The 27,379-nt window shown below is 34.0% G+C and overlaps 1 protein-coding gene across 6 annotated transcripts in view; it reads right to left on the reverse strand.

Annotated features, from left to right (window-relative positions):
- DGKB (diacylglycerol kinase beta) overlaps positions 1 to 27,379 on the reverse strand; it is a 694,453-nt gene that overhangs the window by 142,354 nt on the left and 524,720 nt on the right. For all 6 annotated transcript variants that reach the window (XM_003782718.2, XM_012811488.1, XM_023519015.1 and 3 more), the window contains 2 exons: positions 26,595 to 26,685; positions 19,459 to 19,654 (listed from right to left, as the gene is read on the reverse strand). In XM_003782718.2, coding sequence (XP_003782766.1) covers positions 19,459 to 19,654; positions 26,595 to 26,685 — 287 coding nt within the window. The remainder of the gene's footprint in view (positions 1 to 19,458; positions 19,655 to 26,594; positions 26,686 to 27,379) is intronic.

The following is a 27,379-nucleotide window of genomic DNA, read 5'->3' on the forward strand; positions in this document are numbered from 1 at the left end:
TATTTTACATTGTAACTAACTTTAGGAGACTACTACTTATTTACTTTGTTATAATTACCTATTTGTGTGAAGCTTTATTTTCTTCAAAAACCTCAATTAAGAAAGTTATTGTAATAGGTGGAATATAGAAGCAGGTATGAGAATCCAACTAGCTTCTATTAGACCAGACACTAAGGAGATTAAAACAAAATCAACAAAGTGTTGCTCTTCTTGCTATATTTTCATTTTTGAAAATACAGTTATTTTAAAAATATGTACATATTTTTATATTAATATATAATAGGCTTATTATTACTTTTAAATGAAGAGATAAGTTTTGTTGAATTTAAAAGAGATGAGAAAATACTTACAGGGCAAAATGTACATTGTTTAGTTGACAGCTTCTCTAAAAGCCCGGATTTCACCAGTATACAATATGTCGATTTAATAAAACTGTACTTGCACCCCTTAAATGTATTCACATTTTAAAAACTGTCAGCTTAAATTTTATGCATGGTAAATAACAATTGATGCACTCCACCTAAACAAAAGTTCTTTAGACTTCTCAATAATTTTCCAAAGGGATCTAAAGACAAAAAAAGAAAAAGTGTACTACTTTTGCTAATTGGGCTAGATAAGCAATGAGTGCTACATAGGGTAGAAATCTTGTTAGGATAATAACTCTCCAGAGTGTGAGAGATAACTACTATAAATATTCAGGGGCTTATCTTCTTCATATTATGAGTGCAGCAGTGCGTGGTATGTCATGATGTGTTCTCCAAAGTAAAAGACAAAGTATTGCATCTATTATCTTTCCAGCACTAAGGAAGAAGCATAACATTGGTACACTGTTCCCATTCTTGTAAGTCCATACACAAGCGTCTTCTTTGGAACTTCTAGTCCAGATACATATAAGTCCATGTATAAGCTCCCTTGGTGTCCTCCTTTTTCTATACCAAGAATGACTAGTTCTGCTTTCCAAAGTTCAGCTGATTGGCAATTTCCCATTCCCACTGCCCCTGGGAAGCACTGTAATGAAACAGCAGACCACGTCTTGATGCACACTAATGTAGCAAGACAACCATGAATCATGCTCAGAGTTTTATTTTCTCTGACATCTGGTTTTCAAGAAATGCAGTTGGGATCTGAGGGAGAACTGGTGGTCCAGCAGTGGCATGAATCAGTTATACCTTTGTATGCGAGTGTCCCTATTCTCTGGTCCCACTCTCAAATGATACAGGTACGCTACTTCCTGCAGTGAATTGCTGAGGTTATGACTTGGCCAGTCCCACAAGCTAAGCTTACGGTAGGCATCTGTACCTGTAGTGTGGTCACTTGCTACTGCACGGTTACATGTTCCATGTATATACACAGTCCAGGGAGCATGCTCAGAATTGCTTTTCAGTTAGCTTATAGTTTTGCTTTAGGTGCCATAGCCTTGCTCCATAGCCTTAGGATCTGCACTGGGATTCTTTTAATGAGTCTTGCTACCAACTCCAAATAGTATGTTTTCCAACTATGCATAAGTCTTGTAGATTAATGTATGCCCTATGGCTCAAGTCACCATGATACCTACATTTCTATCTGACCTACTATGGAACCTTTTCCTGTTCTCTGTCTGACACAAACCTGTAAGCTTCTGCATCATTAGATAAATGACTGAGAGCCACACCCACAAGGGCTGATTACACTGCCCCAAACCCAAAAGGCCTAGCAAATTTGCACTTCTTTGCATAACTTTATTAACTAAATTTGATGATGACATTATAAGGAAAATAATTTATAACCATTCCCAGGAACATAGATGCAAAAATTCTAAATTGAATGTTAGTAAATTCAACCTAGTTTTGTATAAAAAGATTATGCATTATGCCAAGTTATATTTCTTTAAGGAATACATGGTTGCTTTAAAATATGAAAATTAAGCAGTGTAATTCACTACACTCACAGAATGAAGAAAAAAATTGTGTGATTCTATCAATGGATGCAGTAAAAGAATTTTATAAATTCAAAAAGTTTATATAGGAAACTTAGTAAACGTAAAGAGGAACTCTTCAATCTGATATGGTATAGCTATAAAAGTATACAGTTAACCTCAGATAAATAGATTGACATATACCCCACACCCTCTAATATCAAGAACCAGACAACAAAATTATCACCCTGTATATCAGCATTATACTGGAGACTTACACCAGAGAAATACGAAGAGAAAAATAAAAAGTTTACAGGCAGAAAAAAAAGCAATAAAACTGTCATTACTCAAAGATTATACAATTCCAAATAAGGTAAACTACACATGGACTGCCCAAGGGACTGTAACCAACTGGTCAACATATGGGGCGGTCATCATAAGGAACTAGGCCTACTATACAGATACGTACGTGTGTTGCATGTCCAGTCTATGAAAATTAGATCAACTTCAGGAACTGGCCAGTGTAGGGAAGTGGTCAATTATTGTATTTAAAATGCCACAGCATTTACAGATACACTTAATAGTGTACCAAATTGAATGATAATTGGCTTTAGGAAATTTTGTATTTCTGAAGAACAGCAGATAATTAGAGAACAAATGTTAAGAAAAGACATTGTTTGGAATAGCATCCTAAAACATCAAACGTGTATCTAGGCATAAGCCTGCTATATACATTATAAATTATTATTATGAGAAACTAAGAGAGCCCAGAATAAATGGAAATTTAAGCTATGGACAATAATTGGAAGATTTATATTATAGATTTGCCAATTCTCTAAACCGACCAATACAATTTCATTCAAAATCCCTGTTGTTATTTATTTATTTGGGGGAGAAATTAACAAACTGATCCTAAAATATGTAATAAGATATATATGTATACCGTGGAATACTATTCACCCATAAAAATGGAGACTTTATATTAACCTGTGTGGAGTGGAAACATTTTCTTCTCAGTAAAGTATCACAAGAATGGAAAAGAAATATCGAATGTATTCAATACTAATATGAAGCCAAATATGATGTAATTTATGCCCAAATAAAAGAAAATCTCATTTTAATTCAAGTTGGGGGGGAGGGGGAGACTGTGGGGTGAAAGAGGAGGGTGTTGGGAGTGCTTCCATTTAATGGGCACAATGTATGGGTGTCTAGCACACATTATGGGTGTGGGACCCAACTACATGAGGGAATCTACCCAACAAATTCAAATATTTGGATCTGGTTTTTTGAGCCCTCACACTAACCTGAATTTAAAAATAAAATAAAATAAAATGTAAAAGACATGTTCTTCTTGAAGAATAAAGTGTTAATTAACACAGTCTAGTAATGGATAAGGATGGAGATATAGATTCATAGAGTAAAACAGGTATCACATATTAGTATTGAACACATGGGCCAAATCTGACCTGCTGCCTGTTTCTGTAAGTTGAACTTTACTGGAACACAGCCACACCCATTCACTTAGTATCGTCTTCAGTTGGCTTTTGTGCTACTATAAAGTGGTGCAACCATTGTATGTGACCCACAAAGTTTAAGGTACTTATTATCTGATAGGAAAAGCTTGCTAACTCCCAGTGTGGAATGTGTGACTAGCATTAAATCAACTCATAAATAGAAACTTGGGTTAAGATTATATTCCTAGTGAATGATGTAGGTAGGAGCCTTATTAAGAAGTTGAACAATAATGTGAAAAAGGAAATTAGTCTTGATCAAAATGGTAAAAGATGCACAAAAATCAATTCCATCTTCAAGTTTAGAAAATAAAGCTTCTCAAAAATAATACAGCATATGTTTGAGTGATTTAAAAAAAACCCCACAGATATAAAGCAAAGATGAAAAACTAATAAATTAAAATTTTGGACTTTAATAAAATTATGATGTTCAGACATTCAAAAGGCATTATAAATAAAGGCGAGCCACACCATGGGAGAATATATTTCCAACCCATTCACAAAGAAAAATATTCTAGTTCTTACAAACATAAATCAATCAACACAACAACAAATAAAACTAATAAAGACATGGGGAAAACATTTGAAGAGACATTTCACAGAAGAAACTACCAGATGAGCTGGTCTTATACAATGGAGTTCTGCATCATTAGTCATCAGTACAAATGAATAAAGCACAATAAACTGGTGTCTAAATTTAGAAGACTGAGCATGCAAAGTGTTGGTGAGAATGTGGGGCAAAAGTAACCCCTCATAGAACGCTGGGTGGAGTGTAAATCAGTACAATGGCTTTAATCAGTATCTGCTAAAACTGAGTATATAGGTACCTTATGACCCAGCAATTTTCATTATTCAGTATATGCCCACAAAAATATTATATATATATATATAATTATATATTATTCTATATAACAATATGTTCATAGGATGAATAATAGCTCCACCCCGGAAAAACTGCATGCTCAAATTATAAATATTTTCAAATAGTGAAAATATAGAATTTAAGAAGCTAGGCATGAGGAAACATTTGATGTATAATTCTGTTTATATATTTCTTCATCTGAGAAAGTGCTTCCGTAGGTCTGTTCACTTTGGAAAAACTCACAGACTGCACTATATGATGATTGTACTTGTATACACATGTTATAGTTCATTACAGTGTTCAGCTTCTTAAAAAGGACAGCATGTAGTGGGAGAGGGCTTAAGGAAGGAGAGAAGATAGGATAATATTTTAGACAGCAGGTCAGGGAAATACTCTCCTAAGAGAGCCTATTTTAACAATTGATCTGTTTTCAGTGACCTGAAAGAAGACTGTGAAGCCACACGAAGCCACGTGAAGATGTGAGATAGGAATGCTCTGGGGGAGAATGTCAGCGCCAAGGCTCTGAAGTGGGGGCACACTTGCTATATGTGATGAGTAGTAGAAAGTCCACTTGGGCTTGAGTGGAGCGAGTGAAAGGAAGAACTGTCACAATCAGCTTTGCGGGGCACATATTAATTAAAGTACTGGGTGAATGATTTATGTGCAAGTTGGTATGTTTGGTCTTAACATTATTGTTTCTTATTATCTAGCCATTGAAGTTACATGGTGCATACAAAGTGGTCTTCAGAACGTATCTACTAGCCTTAGTAAAACAAATTGAACATGAAAGTCACCAGTTTCCTTAATTTAAGAACTAAAACCCGTTTCCTTCTTTAAAGTTGTGTCCATCCTACACAGTTCTTCATGAAGACAGGAACCATCAGTTAATCACGAAATTAGTTCAGTTGAGAAAAAAAAGTGTTAATAAAGCATAATCTGTTCATTCACTGATCATTTATGGAAAAAGAGCTAGATGCAGATTTTATATATTCATTTGACGGTTTTAAATGTCACATAGAAGACAGGACACCCACAACAACAGAAACCAATGACAGGAAATCATTCTTTAAAGGGTCATCTTACTCGTAAGGATGTATTTATTCTACAGTTGTCCATGAAGAGTATGCAATGACACTGAAGGCAACTGAAGCTTACTCAAAAGACAAAAGAATATTAACAATGATTTTACTCTCCACATTTTATGAGAACGTAAACACATTATACTTAAATCTTGTGAGTTTTTTCCCTTTTTCATTTAAAAACAGCAGAAGCCCCATCAGCACTAAGAATAAAGCAATAACAATGCACACAAGAACATAATACACATTAAGGTTCTGAGACCTCCCAGAGTTGCCCTGAGTGTTGTAAATGACCTGCAATGAGATGGTGACCCTCCTGGCTGGAAAGTGTTGCTTCAGAGGCAGGAGGCACCACGCTTCAAACAAAATCACAGAACTCCTTCAATCTGTCCTCTCTTACTGTAAGTCTTGTTGACAGCTTTCGCCACATCTGTTGGCGCACAGTCAGTACCAGTTTGAAAGAGTTTTGCAGCATAGTTAGGGCCTGTTAGCTGTCTCCTGTCTTCTCTTACAATTTATTTTCACCCCAGCAGGCAGCACCTTACAATGGCACTAATTAGTTAGGCAGCTTGCACTTCTCCCATGCAGCCTACTTTTGGAAGGGCTCTCCTGAACAGCTCCGTGCATCACCGGTGATGCAGTGTACCCCCAGGAGGGAATCCGAAACTTAAGAGCAGCAGGTATAAGCTGAGCTGGTTGCTAGGGTGACTTGGTCTTCGCTGCTACATGAGTAGGAGTGGTCATGGTGATTACCGTGCGTGTTCACTGGGAAGCAGTACTCACTTAGGAAAGTGAGATAGTAGGTGTGCAACTCTGGGGAAGGCAGAAACTACATACTGTGCTTCCCATGAGGAAGAAAGCAACAAATGAGATGAGGCCTAAACAAGACAGTTCAGCCATCCCAGTACCTGACGGGAGTTGAATGTATTATAATTAACTTTTATTAGGACAAGCCTTCTAATAGGAATTTTCCCCTTCTTCAGAAAGGATGATAAACAGCAATTTAAATCCAAAGTAGATCAGAAAGCAGTCACAAACTAATTCTTCATTAGATTTCATTTGAAGATTTTAAGTCTTCCAAACTCTACTACTTTACTCATAATATAGCTTTTTAGACATACAAAAACTTCCCATAATCTGAAACATCGAAATGTTATTTATTTTTATAATTTTGTGGTGTCAAGATTAATTCACAGAAGGGTCACCTCTTCCCTAGCTGGAGAATGACCTGTTAATTTTTGTCTCCTCTCTCGTAAGTGAAAGCCAAATGCTGGAAGGGTTTCAAATATTCTAGTGCACTGGTATTGTGCATATTTTTAAATGTATGAAGTAAGAACAGGATCATCTTGTATTCCTGTAGTAAATTATCATGTAAAAGATATTGAGATGTACAAATCACCCAATGAGGTAGAAAATTCAGAAATGTATAAATCTATTTATAGAACCTATGAAACAGCATTGGCCAAGGTAATAATTGGTTTGAGGTTAGTGATTTCTTTTTCTCTTTAACGTAGAACATGTTAGAGCCAGGAACCAATATTCTAGGGAGCTAAAAACTGAAACCTCTCTGTTTGAAATTAGCTTTCAATGTCCATGTTGAAAGTTTTTCCCATCAGGGACTTCTGACTTAAAAAGAAAGCAGAAAGAATGAAGGCTGGGTTAGATAAAAATTCTGTGTGAGATAAAGCAATTGATGTGATATTATTTTCATTTTTTCTTACAGAATATCACACAGCTCACGTGAAGATGTAAAGCCTGAATGTAGTGGAAGAAAAGAAAACAAAGACAGAAAAGAAGAAACACTTTTCTCCTGTCTTGCCATTTTCCTCCTCCTTCCCTTTGGGATAAAGGCATAATGATTTGTTTCTCAAAGAACCTTGTGTTGTTCTCCCCCATTCTGGGTTCTCTCTGGGAAAACAAAAATAAATGCCCTCTGCCTTCTTCTGGAATTAGTGCTTTAGCTCCCTGATTTTTTAATTGGATCTGGCAAGATAATTTGTGTTAAGATGTTCTTATTACAAGCTTCATTTTGGTACCTGCTCGTCTCCTAGCCTTTCCCCATAAGCCAAATAAGTCTGTATGCAAATATATATACACATGCAAACACACACACACTACTATAATACATACATATACACATACATAATAGGCATTTTATCTCAGTTGTACTCACTATTCAATACTCTTATTTACTAAAGTCTACCCTACTTTAAAATTTCAGGAGTTTTTTAGTTGAATTCAACTCTGATGCCTAAAGTAATTCGTTTATTTCATTTTTGTTTCTTTTCCATGTTTTGGATAACAAAACGGCTCTTGACTTGCAAAGGAAGTGAAATTTCAGTATCTACTATAAACAGCACATTCGTTCCTTTCCTCAAGAATGAAAACACCTGTTATGGTCCCTTTTTGATTGCCGACTTTTATATGAACATTTGGATGGAAAGTAATGTTTACAAAGACAACTCATATATAAAAAAAAAATTCAGAAACCAAACAGCAGAAAAGAAAAACAAAAAAGCAAACAGAAATTTAAAGCAGGCTGTCTTAACAAAAACAGGAAGATAAAGAATTTATTGACACCCTTTAAAAGAAACAGTTTCTCTAATCAAAAAACAGAAAATATATTAATGAATATTTAAAGAAATAATACCTCCCTATAAAAATGTACAGAACCTCTGACTCAAAATAGCACTGTTAATGTATCAGCATATTTGAGTTACCTACTTTTAAAATAAGACATGTGGGTTAATTCACTACTCATCTCTAAGAGCTCCTTTAATCTTATACACATTTTAAATAGCTATTTAAATTTGACACGATTACTGTCTCTTTAAAATTAAAAGAGTATTTTTATACTTTCAGACTGAGTGAAAGATATGTTGACTGCTTGTTTCCCACTAGGCCTACAGATAGTCTGGTACTCTAGGCTTGGTGAGCTGGCCAGAGTGATGCTGTGAAGACTGCAATATGAGAACCTTGTTGGGAAGAAAGTGTGTATCAACAAGTGGAAAAAGTTTGGTGAAATCATCACTAATGAACATATTATTTCATTTTTATTTGATTACCTACTAAAGAGAGTTAAGTGTACCCTTGCATGTGACCATGGATGGCTTACTTCACGGCACCAAAATGTTCAAATGAAATGGCACATCTCCGACCTATTTTCTATAGAAGTCACATTTTAGTGCACGTGACTCTTTAATTTTGAAAAATCTTCTGATCATAAATTCCATAAAGCTTTCTTTCAGTAAATCTTAAAATGGAATGTTCTATGATAATTGTTGGTTTTCCATAGCTTACTAGTCATCCCACAGGATACTTTGAAAATATAAATCCCGCAGGCTTAGTAAGAAAATACATTTTATGTCTTTGTTTGGAATGGAAATCATTAGTAGGGGAAAAAGTCAGGATGTAAAAGGCTTTCACTGTCAGATGAGATATGAATTTACATCATTCTGCAACATAAAATTCCTAAATGCTTTTTCGTTACTCAATATTTTTTGAAAATATAGTTATGTTTGCCTTTCATTCACAGAAATTCAGTTTTACAAATAGCAACCGATACTTTCATTAAATCAGAACGAAATTACTAATTTCAGTATTAATGGTTAGCTTTGACATGTTTAAAAAGGGTAGAAAGTACTTAATAGACCTGTCTTCAACCCTGAAATGAACAACTGCTCAGGGAAATGGAATTGTTCAAAGATACATTTTCTTTCTGCCAATCTGTGAAATATAATATAATTATTCTCTTTTAATGAATCTCTCAACAAGGAGCAATCTTTCAGAGCTTGAACAGGTAAAATATAATGATAATGGGAGCAGCATTGTAAATAAAAGGATGAAATGAGATTGTTATTTTGTGCCATATTATGGGATAATTAGAACAACAGTGTGGCATTCATCAGGCATTTAAACTTTCTCCAAAGAGCTCCCCAGGGCTCATTTAAATTAGTCATGTTTATCCATGGAGACTTTTAGTCTTATCTGAAATGACTGTCACCTCATAATATTCAGGCCTCAATATTTAGCTTAATTTGATTAATAGCTGATACTGTACAGCAGCCAACAAACTCTGCCTTAAATAGAAATTGAAAAAAAAATCCCTGAGTTTATAAATTCTGAATTTATCAAAGGAAGAACAATGAAAATATTTGTATTAATCCAGGAGAATGAGTAGACAGTGTGAAGGGAGTAGGGAGCTATATGTGCCTCCTATTTATTTTCACAAAAACAGAGTGGGCTGGATACTGTCCAGGAAGCTAGCGACCATATGTTAATTAGCTCATATAATACAAGACTATATTCATAGAAACTAAATTCATGGCAATGAAACTCTACGATTAGTTGCTTTGGTTAACATGCAGCTTAAAAATAATTATGCAGACGGTAGGATTTGATTCTTTCAAGAATCAAGTTTCTTTGCTCTCCACTGGACCTTCCTAGCACCGTTCACTGTTAAATAAATGTGTCCTAGCAGAGCCAGGTGGCAGTATAGCCATGTTTTCACATCTCTTAAGGTTATCAGGAAAAAAATAAACATAAAGAAAAGTAAAATAACAGTTCAATATTTCTCCTGGAATGACTTGAAATCTGCAAATGAGGTGACATTTCACAAGATGGTAGCATTGACGTTTTGTTGTTAGTTAGGCTATGTTTTTTCTTGGTTATTGTTTTCTACCTTGATGGGGGAAAAAAACACATGGTTTTTAATACCAATGAGGAAAAAAGAAAGAACCATGACTTATGTTTCACATTTTATATAGTTGACTTCATGTATTTTAAATAGTTTTTTCATGCTTACAAATTTTAAAAATCCTCCTTAATTTGTTTTCATATGCCATAATAATAGAAAACGTTGTTATAAGTTCCCTAGTAGGTATCTATTACCTGAGCTTCCAACCATTGCCCTCAGAGGTCAAGATTACTACAGTTTCTATTTTGGAAATTTGTTGGAAATCAGTGTTGGAATCTATGTGACTACTATTGGAAAGTGTGGTCTACAAGGGTTACTTAAGTACTTGAGGATTATAAAATCAGTTGACATTTATTTACCTGGAACTCTGTTTTAAACTTCACTGCAGCATAAATTATATTGAATTAAAATTACCATGCAGCCTTAAGCTGGGTAGATGACCTACCACTATTTTCAACAGATAAAGTATTGGTCACCTATGTCACAGAAACTAACAAAATGATAATTTTATTGCTGGTATCAGACATTAACAACTAAGAAAATGACTCATTAATTTGTACTTTCCATCCTTCTCTCAAGCTCCAAATGAAATCAATAAGAAGAAATATAAGAGATCTCAGAATAGCACTTAACATTTTGAAAACAGAAGGTATTCTGCCTCAAAATCATATAAGATTAACAGTCTGAGCCTTAATTAAAAACTTCAAGTAAACACGTCCCTGTCCTTCTTCCTCCCTTGCATCTATTAAATTGATTGCTAAATGATGTATTTTCTAAAATGCAATTGCTATTACTAAAAACTCATCTTTCTCAAATGTTCTCAAATTTTGAGACAGCGATTACTCTTTCCTCTGCCATTCCTAGCTGCCTTTTTAGATTTTATCCATTTTCCTAATTACAAATTGTTTCCGGCAATGAATACTTAATAGCAACGATTTCATTCATGTATTTAAAAACACTATTATTGTGTTCAAATGATTACTTATCTGTTTATATTCAATCCAAAATGACTTTGCAACCCTGCCGATTCTACTATACAAAATTATACAAACTGTTTCTACTAGGATTTTGTTTCTAGAAGCATATTGCATCTCTGATTTTAAAATTTAACTGCTGAACAAGGGAAAAGGGAACAAAACAGCCACAAAAATGCATGTACGGTATACAGCCCAGACGGGATATGAAAATATGCTAGAGATTTTCACCTACTGGTTCAGTTATTTTGAATATTAATTTATTCATATTTCTGGTTTCTGCTTTCCAAATTTCTAAGAGGTTAGCAGTTTCTTTGAAGTTTTTACAGTGCTATGACAAATAAAATTTTCATAAATACTCTTTGATAATATACATGCTTTCATAGAACCACTAGACCAAAGATAAGAGTACTTACTTTTATATTTTAAACATTCATAGTTTTATATATGAGAAATATGTCTTATATTCTCTAATTTCTGTTAATGTTATAAACTTTAGCAGCGTGCTCTTTCTGAAAAATAGAGAGCCTTCACATTAAGTTACTCAGGTACATGATATAATTTTAAAAGTAAACAGCAATTTTGATACTTAGCTAGTTTTATGATGTGCTATTATTTGCATTATCCATTACGGAAAAACGTCAAAGGAAGCAGTTTAAAAAGATAAAGGAACTCATTTTGAAACATTTCCTTAAAGGTTACTAGATAGCAAATGTTTGGATCTATCTATTTTTCAACCAATGAAAATATCATGGTATTAGTACACGCATATATTTCTGTGAAATGCATCAATTCAAATGCCATGATCTTTTTTTCAACAATTTTAACAAACAGGTATAATAATGCTGCATGAAATCCTTTTCTTGTTTCTAAATTTAATTGATTTAATCACTGAATTTAAATGCTTGGAAATTGTTCTGCTTGCCGGTGTTTGAATGCCAAATACATCGTCTACAGTTCTAAAATGAATATTGCATTTATATTTAGACAACTTAAAACACTGCTTTCTAAATTACCCTAAATAACCCATAAAGGCTGGGCCTGATGGCTTATGCCTGTAATCCTCACACTCTGGAAGGCCAAAGTTAGGAGGACCACTGAAGCTCAGAGTTTGAGAACAGCCCCAGCAACAGTGAGATCCCATCTTTACTAAAATAAAATAAAAATGAGCTGGGAATGGTGTGGGCACCAGTAGTCCCTACTTAGAAGGCTAAGGCAGGAGAATCACTTAAGCCCAGGAGTTTGAGATTACAGTGAGCTATGCACTGTAGCTGGGCAACAGAGAGACTCTGATTAAAAAAAAAAAAAATGGAAATGTCTAGAAAAATCGACATTAATGTATGACCAATGTACATTGTCATCAACTTTCAGGTAAGTATAACTTTTACAAGGTATACAAAGTGTTGGGGTCTTACTATTTAAGTGTTCTTTGTGTTACTATCTGAGTAAATTCAATGTACAGTGCACATAGATTAATCCCATCTCTTTCAGAACTCACCACCTCCTTTTAAAGATGAAGACTTTGGAGCTAGTAACCTTATTCATTTATCTTCAGAGGCAAAAAACAGCTCAAGGTGAGCTAAACTGTCATAGACATCATCTCCTATTCTCTTTGATTATTTGTTTGGGTTTGTCTTGCATTGTTTTTCTTAATATGTGTGTTTTTTTTTAATTAACCACAATAAAATCACTTAATGTAGAGATTCCTTAGCAGCTAATCAAATACACAATCTTTCTGCGCAGTGCTTAGAGATATCAACGAAAGTGGAATGGAGCATGTTTGGGGTAAAGTGCGTGGAAAATCTTATTCTGGAAGAACTGATACATAGTGAATTTTATGTAAAAAGATGATGAGGAATAAAAATAATGTTTACACTAAGTATTCATATAAAGTACTGCAAAATATAAGAGTTGGTGGAGACTGCAATAGTAGTCTAGTTTTCTAAACTTTAGTCTTTCTGGACCCACCTTCCTATTTTTTGTGCCATGCAAGTACTTTCTGTATTATTATTTAGGTTAGTCATTTTAATCTATTTTTACTTGGATATACTGATTTTAAGAAGAAAGTTTAGATTATAACAATCCATGACAAATAACTTTTATAACTATTTATAACTATCATAGATAACTTTTTAAAACTTCAGCATTCCTTACCACAAAGAGAGGACAACAGTAATAGTAAATACAAAAGCTATTAAACTTTAAAATATTCATTTGTGTTGCTACTATAAACCTCACGTCCCACGTGTGGAGTGTTTGTTGAGTTTGGGAAATTTTGCTCAAAGAATAGTTTTAGGATTGGGGAATGTGAATGAAATCATTGAAACATTCCTGTAGTATATGGTATGTTAGTTTTTAAACAATGATTTGTATGAAAAGAACCTGCATGGTTGTATTCCTGTGCAGTGCAGATAGCCACCTACTTAATGAGGTTTTAAGCAGAAAGTCCAGCTGCTCCCAGCAGTACCTCCCTTAACTTCTGGTAAATGCTTGAAACTATAATTTGAATATCCTGTTATTACTTTTCCTTAGTGGTTATCTTTTTAATAAAGCCCACACCTTTTTTTAAAAAATGAAGCAATATTTTAAAAAACAATAAGAGAAAATTCAAATTTTACTTGTGCAAATACATTTCAGAAGTTCAAACGGCCAACACTTTCAATACATCAATCTATAATAATGGAGTTATTTTGTTGAAAACAGTTACAATCAGTTGCAACATCATAGTCATCTTATTTTTCATCGATTTCTGCATTTTGCTTTTGTATGTGGTATTGGGGATATCCTGATGCAGAGATATATGAATTAAATGATATGAGAACTTTTTATTATACATCTCACTTAGCCATCTTGAACCATTCTGATTCCATTATAGGAAAATGCAATAGTTAGACTTGTATCTTCAAAACTAAATCATTTAGAATACCTAAAATCGTTCATATTCCTTGAGAAGTCATGCCTCTTAGTTAAAAAATTATTTTCAGAGGTGTCTTTTTTTTTTTTTTTTAGATAGAGTCTTAGTTTCTCAGGCTAGAGTGCCATGTCCATAACTTCAGCCTTGCTCACACCAATCTCAGACTACTGGATGGATTCAAATGATCCTCCTGCACCTGCTTTCCCGAGTAGCTAGGGCTATAGATGACTGCCACAACCCCTGGGTAATATTTTCTATTTTTAGTAGAGACAAGGCCTCCCTTTTGCTCAGGCTGGTCGCAAACTCCTGAGCTCACAGAATCCTCCCTCCTTGGCCTCCCATAGTGCTAGGATTACAGGCATTAGCCACCACCTCACCTAGCCTCCAGAGACGTTTTTCCAACAAAGTGTTTCATCTTTGATAATACAAGATTATGACGTAAGGTAACTTGCTGTTTATTTCAGATATTTATTGAGAGTTTCAATTAGTCAAGTTTATTTATTCTACATACACACCTAAAATGTTTCAATTTCATTGCTGGTTCCTTAGCTGTGGCAGTGAGCATGTTTAAATCACAGATCTTCTGGGATAGAAGTGTGAGGGATATATAAGCCGATAGAACCCTTATTTTTTTTTTTTTTTTTTGTGGGAGCTAGTTAACTAGCACCATGTCTTTATAAGCAAAAATACATCTAAACGTATTCTTCATTTTCATTTGAAGTATTATCTTGTCTCATTGTTTTCATTTCCATGGGTGGCTATACACTGGTGCTTGAGCCAAACAAAAGAACTTGAGTTTGCTGACTTTTTAATTGCATGGGGTTCCAGGGCACCACGGCCATAATGTGCCTGTCATACAATTTTCCTCACTGAATATGCAAACTCATTTTTAAATGACCATTGTAGAGTTACAGACTTTCCAATCAATGCCATAGTTATTTATTTGTATGTGAAAAGTATGTAAGTGTATATGTGCGGGGTATGTATTAATGATATCTATTTCGGTAGATTAAAAAAAGGAAATAGAAAAGGAGAGAATTGTCTTTGTCTGATGACATACATTAATGATTAGAGAAGTATTATGTGACAAATATATTTTTATTTAGACTTTTCTATTGTTTCAAAAAATGGCAATGAATTTGAACTAAGTTTTTAGAGAACTGCTGAAGAATTGCAGTTATAACTCAAAAGAACACAGTTTGAAAAATAATGTTTTAGCTGAAGGCCTTAGTATCTTTTAAAATGCAAATACCTCTCCTTTTATCTGCAATCAGTCATTTATACATTAATGTGAATAAATTTATTAGACATCACTCTGAGGTTAATTCAGAAAAGGGGGAGGCGAAGATGAACTTAGCAGCTGAAAGATGTGGAAATGATTGAATATTAAGGTTAGAAGCTTTGAAGACAAACCTGGCCCTACTTTACAATTTTGCTTCAAGACTATGCCATCCATGTGTAGCACACTCATCTGTGTTTACAAACACAAACACATACGAAGAAAACATTTACTGAATTAGAAGAGTTTCAGTGTGAATATGCCTCAGAACTACCTCCAATTATTTTTGAAAATTTTTCAGGAATAATAATGTAATGAGATGAATTACTTATAATTTTATTCAACTCTGAATGAAGCCAACAATAAAATTTCAAGACAGTGAATTTTCTTGTGTATGCCAGAAATTATTTAATGTTATTTTACTTCACATTAACATGAGGGAATATATGATTAGGTTACATTGTTTATGTTTGTAAGGTAAAGTCTGAGTTGCAGCCAATGAATTTATTAATTAAAGGTATTCTGATACTCTGATTTTATTATATGAGTGTTCTCAAAGATTACAGGCAAATGAATTATGGAGCAAGAATGTCAGTTTCTGTACACAGCCTAATATAAATGAGGATTTACTGCTCCAAACCCAGTCTTGTACATTCGTTTGAATTAGAATAAAATTGTAGCTTGAATAAAAGGGAAAGATTTATACAATTGGAAGAGAAACCAGAGTATAAGAGTATAAACTTTAGAAATATTTAAGTCCTTTAATATTTTATCTCTATTAAGTGAATTTAGTTATATGATTTCCCCATTCTCACCCTCATGTCAGAAATTTTCTAAAGCTTATGAAAGCAAGCATCCATTCCAATAAAATTCAGTTAAATTTCAGTTAAAAATTCAGTTAAAACTTCTGAGAACTTTTTCGAGTTTTTAGTCAATATTTTAAAAAAGTGCTTCCTGAAAAAAGAAGAAAGTTGTGTACATACTACAAAATTATTCATTTCTTCACTATATATTTGCTAACAATGGAAGTTATTAATTTGATTATAGGTTTAAAATGTGTTGGACTAGAGCAGGGATTCTCAAACTGTGGGTCGTGACCCCTTTGTAACAATGAAAATGCATCCTGCATATAAGACATTTACATTATGATTCATAACAGTAGCAAAATTACAGTTATGAAGTAGCACTGAAAATAATTTTATGGTTGGGGATCACCACAACATGAGGCACTGTATTAAAAGGTTGCAGCATTAGGAAGGTTGAGAACCACTGGACTAGAGGTATATTTGCCATATTTCATTCTAAAGTTAATGCTTTTAACAATTCTGTATAAATTTGAGAATATGAAATATATTTAGAATTAAAATACTAATTGAGCTTCACAGTTAACACTATAGCTTTTTTCTATCAAGAAATTATGAACAAAACCAAATGATAGAAATCTTACCATTTAGGAAAGGAGCACATATAGATATTCTCAGTAGTAAATTCCATTTGGGGCTATTACATGTAATATTTAAGAATTAACAGTATAAATATGAAATCAAAATTTAGAAGCATTTTGAGATATTTTTGGCTATTGCAAAAATTTAAAAAGACTTGATAATGTTAAGGAAAAGATTAATAAATAAATAATAATTTATTTTTCCATATTCAACTCAAAGGTCATTCGTAGTATTGAGATTATACTTATCCTAAAATACAACTAAACCAAACTGTAAGCATAGTTAGTTAAGAAAGGGAATAAAGGCTCAGCGCCTGTAGCTCAGCTGGCTAGGGCACCAGCCACATACACTGGAGTTGGCAGAATCCAATTCAGCTTGGGCCTGCCAAACAACAATGACAACTACAAGCAAAAACCAGCTTTGACGGGCACCTGTAGTCCTAGCTACTCGGGAGGCTGAGGCAAGAGAATCACTTAAGTCCAAGAGTTGGAGGTTGCTGTGAGCTGTGATGCCACAGCACTCTACCAAGGGCAACAAAGTGAGACTCTGTCTAAAATAAAAAAAAAAAGAGCGAGAGAAAAGGAATAAAAAATTGAGATAATCAGTTATAAGCATGCTTGTGTTATTGTTCATATCATAACATCAAAAACTCCTGATTTTCAGTACTTTTTCCCCATCTGTGTACTGAGAAAAATGTATTATTCTGTGCGTTCCTCCTTCCTCCTTCCCTAGTATTTATGGGAACATGGTCCTAAAAGTTCCGCAGCAGGAAGCAAAAAGACAGAAAGGAAAGAGACTCAGTCGTGGATGCTGACAGTCCGTGACAATACTTGAGGCTGGTTTCTCTGTGCTTTATTAGGAACATGCATTTCTGGAAAATGTGCGAAGGCGGGTGAGTGAGCCCAGGCAAAGGGCACGTCTGCAGCAGTCCCATAGAGAGTGTGCAGACTTTTACCCAGGTGGAACTGGCCATGTACCTTGGAAACTTCCATCGGCTCAGTAGGTGGATGCGGTTGGTAGCTGAGCCACTGAGAATCAGTTCAGATAAACATATGGAATGTGTACATGCAAAGGACGTGCAACTTAAAGGGAGGAGTGATCAAACTGAAAAATTATCCTGGGAATTATTTTGTATCTATTGTATTGTGCATATACATAATAAAAGAATTTTCCCAAGGAGGGAAACAATGAGTATGTATATAGTACATGATAATATAGTCTTTAAAACTGAAAGAGTTGTTTTTTATATATATATATAATTTTGGTGTTAGTATGGTCCATAAACTAATCCTACTACTTAAACCTTTTTCACTACTTTTTTTTTTTACTGATTCACATTTAAGTACAAATATCGAGTTCAGTAATTTTAAGAAACTAAGAATTATGTTCATTTGCTGCGTGTTATTAATTCGGATAGCACACACCTCTCATTTTTACCATAGATTTCTCCTTCAAAATTAAAGGCTCTTCCATGTTTTCACATAGTTTTACCATGTTTTGAGTAGAAGTTAATTCATTTGTTGTAAACTCACATGTACTAAATTATACAATTTGTCAAGATGACTTACACATTCCCAGGGCATCGTACACCACCTGTTCTTGGCAGTCTGTAGTAAGTACTTCATTCAAGAGTGTACTAATACTTTCTCCTTTAATCTTTGTCACTTTCTTATTACCAAATTCCATATAACGGAAGATCTTGCCTGTTGTTGAAACTTGCATTAGGTATCTAAAGACACTGAAACCAAAAGCTATTCCCCACCACCACCAAGCCCGCCAGCTGCTTCACGTTTTCCTTCCTTTCCCGTTTTCCTTGGCTTCTTTTTCCTTTTCCTCCCTCCCTTCCTTCCTTCCTTCTTTCCTTTCCTTTTTTCTTTTTATCAGGCCCTTAATGGTGCAGTCTCTGCATATTTCGTCCTTGCTTCACTGAGCTGACATAGCACATTTTCTTGATTTCTCAATGCTATCAATGAGATTAAATTCTAGAAGGAAAATATTATAAAATAAGGTACGCAGATTATCGAGGCATGATCAGTTTACAACATTGCCACGTTGATGTCTTTGTTTGTAAAATCTACCTACAAGAATTAGGTATCACATCCCAATGTGAACTATATTCCAATAGTGTAGGAAATTTTGACATATAGTCATTCTATCCTATTTCGTTATTTCTTGGTTCTCTGTTACCCCAGGCCTCTTATGTGTTGTTATTAACTTTCTGGAAGTATAGCAGCAAATAATCAGAATGTATTGTGGAATATTTAAACATTTCGTTATACATGGTATATGATACTTAGAAAAATAGCCTATGTAAAATAGCTTCAATGAATGACAAGAATCTTACAACATGACCTTTAAAAGGCCTTAACTAAGCCCTTATTCTAGCAACTCAAATATTCAGTCCAAAATGATCATGTTCTAGATGAGTTTAATGTACAATATTTCCTATTTTATTATCCATTGAATAATCAACATGTATTTTATTTTTCTTTGGGAAGAGTTATATTTAAAAAAGGATAATAAAAGAGAACATAATCCATGAAACATATGTCTGATAACAAGAAAAATACAACTGAATAAATATATGCATGATTCTAGTGTGACAAAAACACTTTAATTTTAAGGTAGATTTTCAAAGCACATTAGCTAGTAGTTTAACAATTATTTGTGCAAAAACTTACCTTGACTTGCAAACTTCAACTCTTGGGCATCTGTGAGGGGTCGGCCTTACGAAAACACTTTAATTTTAAGGTAGATTTTAAAAACACATTAGTAGTTTAACAATTATTTGTGCAAAAACTTACCTTGACTTGCAAACTTCAACTCTTTGGCATCTGTGAGGGTCGGCCTTTTGTCAGACCCTTTTTTCTCTATTCTGCGATGGCTTCGTCTTTTCTTAGACTCTCCCCAAAGATTGGATCCTCCATGCATGCTTGGTATATTCAAAATAGCAATTCCTTCCAGAGAGATGTTTATTAAATCTATCTGTACTCCATCACACTGATAAGTAAAAAGAAAAGGGCAGAAACAATAAGATATATTACTTTCCTCATCTTAATTTCTTCTTTTTCATTTCCTTATCTCTTAATAAGTGCTTTTAAATCCACAGTCTTGTCATTTCTAAATAAGCCTTTCAGCAACACTTCCCTGCCTACCCTAAATGTCAATATGAAAGATAAAGCAGCCACAAACATTGGCCAGTTATCATTAATAGTCCTTAAAAGTCATCCAATTAAATCAACAGGGTATTTCTGGTTATTGAAAACCTCTGGGAGAGACACATGTTGCTGTTTGCAAATAAAACCAGCTGCAGATTTCCAATGTGCTACAAAAAGGTTCAATCTTGGACATAGGGTCAAATTTTAGGCAGAAGTTTTAATGGTTGCCAGCTATTTAGAACACACTCTAAGGCACTGTGGGGCGAAAGCAAAGACACAGAATTCATGATTCATGGTTTCACCTTTTTTGCCTGAGGAAGAAGCAGCTTTAAAGGTTTCTGCACAAAGAAAAGTACAAAACAGCAATTCAAAGACATTTCAATCACATGAGAGTGACCAAGAATAGTTCTCTGGATTAGATGACGTTCTAAGCAGGATATCAAAGGCTAGGCGAGGCACAGTTGTCCAACCGACAAGGGAAAACCGGGCAATTTCAGAGAAAGAATTGCAAAGAGTGGCAGTCAAAGGACTCTCCAGCCCAACATGGCTTTATAGCTGCTGTAACAATGCAATGAAAAAAAAGATCAATCAATCAGACTATTTTTGTTTGCCTGGTGACAAAACACCCAGGTCAGTATGGAAAATAAGGAACTTGCCAACAAACAATGTTTTGTTATATTCAGAGCAGTGATTTTTTAATTTTCTGTTCATTTCCACCAATGGGTATGTGTGGAGAGTGACAAGGATAATCCATATTCTCTGAATTTACCATTTATTTCTTCGCTTTCAGTTTTCTAAAATAATAGCTATTATAAATAGATTCCTGAATTTATTCTCCCAATTTGAATTATAAATTAATGCGAGAAGAGATCTAAACATAACCCTTTGATTTTTTTTTAAAAATTTTCTTGGGAATGTGCATGACAGTGAACAATATCTACAGTTTCATTTGCTACGTTTTATTACAGAAAACTCATCAATACCAACCTCATCATTTCTCATGGCAATCGTGATTTTTAGAAGATTCAATGCTCTGCTAAAATGAAAACCAAACCAAACAAACAAACCAAACCCTCTCTTGTCCCACACTCACCTCATCATACCAAATCTAAGATTGTGTCTTATTCACCAAAAAATAAAAACTGTGAAATAAAGAAACACATCTCGCGCCTACTTGGCGGGGGTAGAAACAAATTCTAGAGAAAGTGCCAAGTTTTCATGCAATTTGTTTCACAGAAAGTGAAAGGAAGGTCTGGATAATGCCTCTTTCTCTCTCTTTTTAATTTTCCCCCCCCTCTCTCTCCAGAAACAAGCGCTTTTTCCTCCTTCTCCTGAACTAAATTAAGATGATTTCTTTTTACTAAAGAATTCTGCTCATGTGTATACTCACTTACTGCTATATATTCTAGATAAACAGATATTAATTTCATAATTAAAAGTAATCTTGTGTAAATACCCTGCAGGCCTCAATGAATCAAACACATACTGTGTGTCAGGCCTCCCACTGTCTTCAAGTGGAATGTACTGGCTGGATAATTAGATAGTACATATTTTTTAACCTTATTTGCATGCATATTATATCTTTTGCACACTGACAAGCAGCAGTAACAACAAAAGTCAGATTACCACAGGGAATTCCCACAAAGAAGTCTTCATTCCTTATAATTTGCAGCCTAAATTAAAATAATTTGATCTTTGACAAGGATGAAATGTCAAGCAGAAGGGGGTCCTCTACAAGCCACGGCCTGTGGCTTCTGAAATCTGCCTAATTTATGTCAGTCACTTCTTAATACATATTTAAGTATTACACGAAAAAGATGATAAATATGCAATCTGACACCTTTGGTATTTCCCTGCTGTTAATTTATAAAGGTCTGGCTTCCCCCAAACTGACTAAAATCATTTAAATAACAGAAGAATCTTGAAATAAGCTGGAGTCAGGGCCTGGCTTCCATTTTCACTCAATATTGAACACAGCAGGTAGTACACTAAGACAATTATTTGACTAGGCCTTAGAACCCCACTGTGACAAGTTACTTGCAGAATTAGTGAGGGAGGATTCCTTTGTTCATCTGCAGAAAAGAAGAGCATGTTGCAAATAGGCTTTTTTTTTTTAATTGAACCAGCGAAGTTACATGTGACAACTGAGAAACATCGGTGTGTACTGTTATTCATGTTTTCACTCTTCAGAGTCTTGTCATGTGTAGTTTTAAGGAAACAGAGTTAAGTCCCTCTCTGAGAAGTGAAAAAAAAAAAAGATTTCTCAAGGAGTCTGAAAGATCAAGGACGGGTGAAGAAGGGACAATGTCCTTAAGTCAATTGCTATTTATTAGTGATTTGTTTCCACTAGTTCTTGACCCCAGGCTACCATCATCTGTTTGCTTGAACACCGTGTTCATTAGCCTGGAAAATTTCAGAGTTGGTTCTGATGGAGACCAGTAATTGTTGTACTCCAGTAGAGTGCACGAAAATCAAAGCTGCGATGGGGGCTATGAAATATAAACAAGTTACAATACTGTGGCACATAATATTTTCATACCCTCTGAAGATTTATGACCATTAAAAAGGTAGCTACTGAGGAAAAGAAAATAAAGGCTTAAAAGCTAACAGCCTTAGTTAGTCAATAAATCCTGGATATTTTCATTATGTAGAAAAAAGTCATTAACATATAGCACGATGGGAGCTACTTCTAGGGTGTAATTCTGAGATGCCCTTGTCCACTCTTTTCAGTTTTAAAATGGAAGATCTTATTCCAGGGACAACTTTATCCAAAAGAAAAAAATGTTTGAATATTTCCGCGCATGTGTTTTAAAATGTTCACAAATGAGCCCTGCATCATATTATAGAGTTATTCAAGACAAGCTTTTATCAGTAAATTCAGTGTCTCAGATCCCTTGAACAGGCCTTTTAATAGGGATATGTAAAACACAAGAAGAACTTTGGAGAGCTCTGTGTATAGTAAATTTGATAAGATGCAATTATTGATCAACTGGAATTTGTTTTCCATATGAGTCTGATTTTATGTCTGTGTTTTATGAAAATTATTCATAATTTTACTCAGTGAAACATAGGACATTACTTTTCAGCTCATTTTATTATTAGGACATGGTGTAGGAGCTATGCTTGAAAACTCTGCCTGTTTGCTTTAAGAACTCTGTTTTCCAGGTTATTGGGTAATAAAAAACTTGTCTTTCAAATCCAAATAGTTTGTGTTTCGGAAGCTGCTCATGCTCTTTGTTAATTCTTGGGATTACTGAAGTATGTAGAAGTACTTAATCATGTAGAAATTCTTGGATTTACAATTTACCATCCTTCCCAGGCTCACTGACAACTCAAACACTGAAATACCTGGAGAACAGGATTTCTTACTCTCTTATTAACTGGTACGTCTGGTACCAGTTGAGAAAAATTAAAAAATATGAACTTTATAGCTTCAATTATAAATGCTGACCTGATATTTCTTAGGCACGTATACCCACCCTCCTCCCCCAAATAATGTAATACCAACTTTGCTTTTAAAATATTTTTTCATAATTTTAAAATATTTCATTTTATTTTTTATTTATTTTTATCATGTAATAACATTAGAAAATAACTGAAGTTCTTCCACTAAAAATGTCTATTAATACTTTATGGAACATTCTACATTTGTGTACATATGTGTGTATGCATATATATATATATATATATCTCCAATCTATTTGTTTCCTTATTAAATTTAAATATTTTGGTGTCAACATTTCTCTAAATTATTAAAGAAAATGCCATCTCTTCAATAGATATATGACAGTATCTTTAATTCATAGGGGTTAGATGATGACTAAGTTAGATCATGTATGTGCATTTCATTTTTTTTTTTTTCCTGCAGTTTGTGGCTGAGACTAGGTTTGAACCCGGCACCTCTGGTATATGGGGCCAGCGCTCTACTCCTTTGAGCCACAGACACCGCCCACGTATGTGCATTTCTTAGCACCAATTATGAGGTTTAGTTAATAATAGATACATCATAGCCATTATTTTTATTAATTATTATTATTCCACGTTATCCACATCACCTTAAATATTTCCTCCCTTTGGAAGGAGTTCTTTATATGAAAAAAGAATGTAACATAAAGACGCACATAAGATGGTTTGTTTTTGAAAAAGCTGTGAATGAAATATATACCATTTATTGAGATTCTATTGTTATCAAAGTGGTTTATTCTATTATGTATTTTCAAACTGTAGTAGTTTTATAATTCTAGGCCAAATAGGAAGCAACAACAAGCAGAATCAAATTTTCGAATTACTGATTTTGTTATATTTAATTATGAAGCATCCTTGAGGGTAGAAAGGCATATTCTGCTAATATGATAGACTGGATTCATTAAAAAGTGAGGAGGGAGGCTGATTTTGCATGGCCATCCACACACAAACACACACATTCCAAGATATGTAACAATACGATGGGCAGTGCGCACAGTGCGGGCTGTGATTTATGAATGTACTGCAGTGGTTTTCATAATAAGCTGGTGACACAGAGCTAAAAAGCAATACTTGAAAACATGCCGAAACAAGACTCTAAGAAAAATATCTTAGTTCTAGTGGCCCAGACTTCTTGGAGCACATTCTAAACAGTTTTTAAAATAAGATTTAAGCTCTATAGAACAAAACCACTCAATTTTATCATTATTTAGAATTAAAAATCAATGGTTGACACACTTACTTTCACTCAAATGTCTTTTGCTATATAATACAAAATTTTTCTTTAATAGTTTTTACATTACAACACATACAATATTATTCTACAGATCAACAGGTTTGTAATCTGTGCTTAGGGCAAGGCAAGAGAGATAGATGTAGGAGAATTTAGGGTCTCCACTTACATTCAACCAAAGTCATACTTCTATATTTTTAATTTTTGGCTTTTGCTATAGATTTTCTTTGAACCTAGATTTCTGAGGGCAAGAAATCTCCAAATCCATCCTATAAAGCAGTATTTTAAAAGTAATAATTTTGAAAGTAAAAGGGGATTATGGCTTTTTAAATAAATATGTATAAACATATATAACAATATGTGACTATTACTCTATACTACCTATATATATATATGTCTATATGCATGTACGTAGTTATATATACTACATATAATTTTATATGTAGGTATATGTAAAGAGATATAATACATATATACATATGTATCATGAACAAGCACAGAGATTCTGCGCTACACCCAAATCCTCAACTTCTATGATCACATTTCTTTTGAAGATTTTGATCTGAACCAGTTATGAGGGGCTTTTGCTTATTCTATAGCCATTGATTCTGCTTCTAATATCTAATACTCTTTACCAATCATGATGACATAAAAGTACAAAAAATTACATAGAGTAGAATCATTTTTAGTATTACTATTAATAACATATAATCACAAAGTCAAGGTAATGAAGAATCCAGCCAGGTCATTATAATCTCATGTGGCCCATAACTACTTCTATTTACTGAATTTACTACCTGATTAGAGGCCCCTAATGACTTCAGTGTCAGTAGAGGACTTATGCATTTATTTATTTTTCTAATCTATGAACACAGGATATCTTTCTATTTATTTGTGTCTTTACTTTCCTTCCTCAATATTTTAGTTTTCAACATTTACAACAACAAGGATGAACCTGGAGGACTTTTTGCTAATGAAATAAACCATATATAGCAAGGGAAATAATACATAATCACATTTATATAAAGGAATCTAAAATAGTCAAACTCAGAGAAGGAGAGAATAGAATGGGGGTTTCCAAGAATTGCGGAGAGGGGAAAATAGAGAGGTATTAGTCAAAGAGTACGAAGTTTCATTTATGCAAAACAGATAAGTCCTAGAGATCTACTGTATGGCACAGTACCTATACTTAACAATAATGTTCTGTTTACTTAAAAATTGATTTAGAGAGTAGATCATATGTTAAGTAGTCCTCCCTCAAAATAAAGAGGAAGGACTATTTATTTTTTAAATAAAGTTTTAAATCCAATTTTTCTCAGTTCATATCAGCTAGTCATTAAGTGTTCATCTTTTACATTTCTGTTCTTTTGGTTTTGTCTTTACCATGTGTCAAAATATAACTTTTGCTCTTTATTTAACCCCTAAAATCTCTTGATAAAACTTATTTTATTTTGTCTCCAAAATTTTGAGTCCTACAGTGTCTATATTTTTTTGGTAGACCTATTTGCTCCAAGTCTTTTTAAAGTGTGTCTTTTCTTGCTATCTTTGCTCTATTTCTTGGCATTTCCACTTTCTATAAATGTAATGGGGAAATCGCAACCTTGGGAACTGACAAAACCTAGTTAATGAATGGGAATGGAATGGAAAAGTATACTTTTTAACCTTTATTCATAAAAGCAAGTGCAATTTTAGTGAACTGTGTTTTAAAGGTTATAAGATATTGAGACCTGAAAATAATAAGTTTTTTAAATGTATCTTACAACTTTTTTCGTTTTCTTCAACTCCTTTTATCTTACATTTTTCTATCCACATTATGTCCAGTAACTTTTTCACTGATTTCTGAAGTTGTGTTCCATTTCTCATTCTTCTATATTAAAACAACTCATGCCCACACTTAACGTTAGACTAGTGCTTCACACAGCACTGCGTTCCCACCAAGTGAAAGAAATGGCAATTCAGAATCTTGACTAAATCTGTGTGGATTGCATAAAATACATATTTCATTCCATAGACTATAACACAAGCATATTAACGACCACGCTAAAGCCATTTCATGGCATTATAAAAGAGAATTCATTTTTCTTACTTCTATTTCTACAGATTCATGTAGCTTCTTGCAGGTGGCTGAGAAAGTTTCAGATGTGCCAAACTCAAAATACCAAAATTTGTTCTTCATTCTGAAAAAGGAAAGGAAGAAGCAACTTAGGCAATTATCGACAACAGAAAGGATATTTTTAAAAAATGGTCTAACTCTGCCTTGTGTTATAACTAATATAAAAGGATTGTGGATATATTATGTCGAAAATGTAATAAATGATCACATAGTTTTCAAAACTTAAATGTTGCTGTCAAATTCTATGATAGCCCTACGGGGATTCTAAAAATTTTGTTTATCTGACAGACTCAATCTTTTAATTTTCTTTCTTCCTTTTTTTTTTTTTTTTTTTTTTTTGAGACAGAGCCTCAAGCTATCCCCCTGGGTAGAGTGCCATGACTTCACAGCTCACAGCAACCTCCAACTCCTGGGCTCAAGCGAGTCTCCTGCCTCAGCCTCCCAAGTAGCTGGGACTACAGGCGCCCGCCACAACGCCTGGCTATTTTTTGGTTGCAGCCATCATTGTTGTTTGGCGGGTTCAGGCTGGATTCGAACCTGCCACCTTAGGTGTATGTGGCTGGCGCCTTAGCCACTTGAGCCACAGGCACCGAGCCAATCTTTTAGTTTTCTATTGGTTCATCAGACTTTTAAAAACAGTTTTAAGGCTTAAAATTCTTAGGTTGTCCTTAGGCGATTTTATTTTAGTATTAACCATTTTATAATCAAAAAGAAAGAAAGAAATTGAAATTGTTCGTGGCAAAAAGAAAGCTTATAAA

This window comes from Otolemur garnettii, unplaced genomic scaffold (genome assembly GCF_000181295.1).
Source record: "Otolemur garnettii isolate 467f Iridium unplaced genomic scaffold, OtoGar3 scaffold00005, whole genome shotgun sequence".
In the NCBI taxonomy this organism is placed as follows: domain Eukaryota; kingdom Metazoa; phylum Chordata; class Mammalia; order Primates; family Galagidae; genus Otolemur; species Otolemur garnettii.